Raw genomic sequence first — 3,465 nt, 5'->3', positions numbered from 1 at the left:
CACACACACACACACACAGCTAAACTCAGTGGTATTTTATCACAAACAGGCACAGTTCAATTTTATGACAAGCAAACAGACAGTAAAACCAGAATCTGCTGCTGTATCGCTGAGGCTGGAGCTACTGCGCTCACTTTAGACTCACAAACATGGAGTACACGACTTGCACAGGCACAACACACACACACACAGAGGGGAGCTGAGCGGCAAGTATAAAAGGGGCATCCTTCCCACTCATCAGTCAAGTGCTCTCCTCATTCTTACACACTCCTTAAACACGCTGAAGCTCTTTTCTCATGGTAAGAAAACCTTTATTTGGTCATTTATGAGCTGAGATTTAAGTTTGTTTTTTTAAAAATGTTTACAGCATGTTTTTTTCTCTGTGATTCTCAGATTTCTGAAAAAGTAACATTTGAGCAAAAGGACAAAATTACCCAAACGTGCTTTAAATATGAAGAAAGTGACTCCTTTTTCTACCTATTCAATTTATGATAAATTTGATTTGCTTGATAAAACTGGAGGACCGGGTCGCTTTAATTTGAAAGGTTTTATTTCTGGGGATGTCGTCTGAAAACGAACCGAAGCAGAGATTTGTTTTTGTTTGTTGAGTTGACGTTGTTGCTCATGATGTCCAGACCCCGCTGCCCGCTCCAACCGAAGCTGCTGGGATGTGACGGCGGCTTGAATATGCTGCACTGATTCACACACTTTCCCTGGAGTCGGACCAGATCGTTATCTGAAGGCAGCGTAGTTGTCTGGCAGATGGTCTGAGCTGTCTCGCTGTGGACGATTACAGTCAGGTCTTTTTCACTGTAAGTCCAGACTTCCCTCTCATTGACCCTCTGCCCCCCCCCCCTGTTTCAGATGACTGTAGGACTGTGTGTGTGTGTTGTGCTGGCGGTCCTGTGCTCAAGCTGTTTGGGACTCCCCTTCTCCTCTCAGCCCTTAGACGAGGGCCAGCGCTCCATCTCCTCTCCCTCTGAAGGTACCGGTCTCTTTCTGCGAGCACATTTCTTGAAGTCACGCTAAGTTTTTTTCTCTCCCCACCCCATTGATGCCCGGTCTTTTGTGTCTTTTGTGTTGAGCAGCTGTCCTTGAGGCTGGCACCCACAGCTTGGGGGAGCCCCACCTCCGACACAGCCGCTCGAACCCCCAGCTGAAAGCTCTTCCTCTGAATGAAGAGACCGCAGACTCCCGTGCAAACCTCAGCGAGCTGCTCGCGAGACTCATCTCCTCCAGAAAAGGTGTGTGAACAGAGATTTGTCTGTGTCTTTGCATGAGGGATGTGTTGTGAGGACGTGAAGACATCTGGAAAAAAAATCAGCATTTGCAACTTTGGTTGATTTTCAGAGAAAAGTGCGTGTTTCCTGCCACTCTCCTCCCATCGGTCACAGCTAATTACTGGAATTAATGCAGAGGCAGCTTTGTAAAACGAATTAGTGGCTCTGAAAAGCTTCTGTGGTTTGAAAGAGCGTGTATTAATGTGCGCAGCCTTCCGGACGTCCTTCAGTCCTCAACCATCCGATTCCAAATCTGACTTCTACTCACTTGATCTTCTGTTATTGTCAGTGTTTTCTTGTTGTTTTTATGTTTTTATGTTCATCAACTCTGATCACTCCCACACACACACACACACACACACACACTATCAGCACCTCAAATGTCTCCTTAGAGTTTAGACACTAAAAGTGAGTCCTTGCGTTCGTGATGTCTCTTTGTCGAACTGTTGATTCTGAAACAGGCAGAAACATTTGTTGCATCTTTGCCGAGCAGTTCTTGGCTTTGCTTTCTTTTAATCAATACACAGAAAAACAACAAAGATGTAACTGAACTAGCGCACCGACATGCTTTAAGCTCTGAAGTTTCTCTGTTCCTGTTGCGTAATACCCGGTTTCAGGTTTTATAAGACAAAAAAAAAAAGACAAAACATCATCTGAAACTGTAAAGTCAGACCCAGAGATCTATAAAACGCCAAAAATGTGCACAGAAATTGAACTGTAATACCTGAGGGGGGCCCGTGTTTCACTGTGTGTTTGTGGGCGTCTGTGCTCATGTGCACGCTGTTCACTTGCATGTTTCGGTGTGGGAGGTGTCGTTGTCGAGCCTTCTGCGGCCAATCTCCTCGGCGCGCCAGGGAATGAAAATGTGTGTGTGTGTGTGTGTGTTTGTGTTGCGTGGGAGGATGTGGGCGGAGTGAAAAGTGCATCTCTGTGCAATTGATTATCAACCAGAAAGCATCTCTGCCCGGCTTAGCTTGGAGTTAAAATAAATAAATAACAAACAGGGACTCAGAGATCAGAGTTGGGGATGTTGGATAAGATGTGCAAAGGGGTATGCCATAATTACTGAGAGGAAACAGAGGCACAAATTTGTGCACAAAACGCAAGCAAAAACGTTTCCCTTTCTTCTGGCCACAAGGCGTGAATGAGCACAAAGGAGAATTGTGTGTGTGTGTGTGTGGGGGGGGGGACAACAACAAATAAAAAAAACAATTAAAATCCTCACAGCAGAGCAGATCTAAAAGAGAGAACATGTAAAAACCCAGACTCAGAAAGCAAACATCCTCAGCTGTCAAAGCACCGAAATCCTTCGAAAGGCACAAAAACCAAACTGTGGAAAGCTGTAAGGCTGTTTACAAACCCCCACAAAAAGTTCGGAAAGGCATGAAATCCTTCATCTTAAAAGCATCCAGTTAGTTAAAAGTACATTTTAAAGCCACAGTGGCCTGTGCGAAGAACATTAAAGCCCGTCTCATTGTGAAACCTTCACATTCTGCCCAATTATGTCACTAGGAGTCTCTTAGATGTGTCAAACTTTCTCCAAGAATTAAAAGTTTTCCCGTCACAAGCAGAGCATCTAAAGAAACTAAAAGCAGGATCACGAGCCTGTGAAGTTCTCTGCACTCAGAGGAATACAAATTTCACCCATGCTCTGTTTTTTTCTCCTCCTCCTCCTCATCCATCCAGGATCTGTGCGTAGAAACTCGATGGCCAACACCAGAAGCGGCGGACTGAGCAGCAGCCATCGGATAGCAGACAGGGACTACTTGGGGTGGATGGATTTTGGCCGGCGCAGTGCCGAAGAGTACGAGTACTCCTCGTAAGGAGGCCTTCGCTTCTCCTCACAGGAAAAAAAAAAAGCAGAGGAAAAATGAACCCACGCAAGCTCACAATAAGAGTCTATTTATGATGTATTTGTTGTACATTTGTTTGTAAAACTGTAATAATGCAATATTCATATTGTATGCCAAATTTTACACAGACTCTCCCACTGTATGTTTCTCATTCGTTTATCTGGTTTCTTTATGATTTGGGGTGAAAAGATTTTGGTCTGTTGAGACTACCTGGACTAAATAAAGATTTGAAACAACAGGTCGTTCATGTTGGTTTTAATGCGCACAGCTTAAACTGTGACAAAACACAACGCGCGCTGCTCAGTTCAGAGTGCAGAAGCCGAAGAAAACAT

General features: G+C 44.6%; 1 protein-coding gene across 1 annotated transcript; it reads left to right on the top strand.

The window, feature by feature from the left end:
- The first annotated feature begins 168 nt into the window (after window positions 1-168).
- On the top strand, window positions 169-3,151 carry LOC108238701 (cholecystokinin-like). The gene is made up of 4 exons (XM_017420963.2): window positions 169-299; window positions 865-985; window positions 1,089-1,244; window positions 2,967-3,151. Exons 1-4 carry the CDS (start codon window positions 297-299, stop codon window positions 3,101-3,103), a joined length of 417 nt encoding a protein of 138 aa, XP_017276452.1. The 5' UTR covers window positions 169-296; the 3' UTR covers window positions 3,104-3,151.
- The last annotated feature ends 314 nt before the right edge of the window (window positions 3,152-3,465 follow it).

This window comes from Kryptolebias marmoratus, linkage group LG5 (assembly GCF_001649575.2).
Source record: "Kryptolebias marmoratus isolate JLee-2015 linkage group LG5, ASM164957v2, whole genome shotgun sequence".
Taxonomy (NCBI): domain Eukaryota; kingdom Metazoa; phylum Chordata; class Actinopteri; order Cyprinodontiformes; family Rivulidae; genus Kryptolebias; species Kryptolebias marmoratus.
Note: the sequence above shows the minus strand (reverse complement) of the source record. Positions and strands in the feature narration are given on the sequence as shown.

What these genes read in the sequence shown, in the direction of transcription:
- LOC108238701 (XM_017420963.2), top strand. An exon ending in CATCTCCTCTCCCTCTGAAG is followed by an intron (nt 986 to 1,088) that starts GTACCGGTCTCT and finishes TGTGTTGAGCAG; the next exon opens with CTGTCCTTGAGGCTGGCACC. An exon ending in ACTCATCTCCTCCAGAAAAG is followed by an intron (nt 1,245 to 2,966) that starts GTGTGTGAACAG and finishes TCATCCATCCAG; the next exon opens with GATCTGTGCGTAGAAACTCG.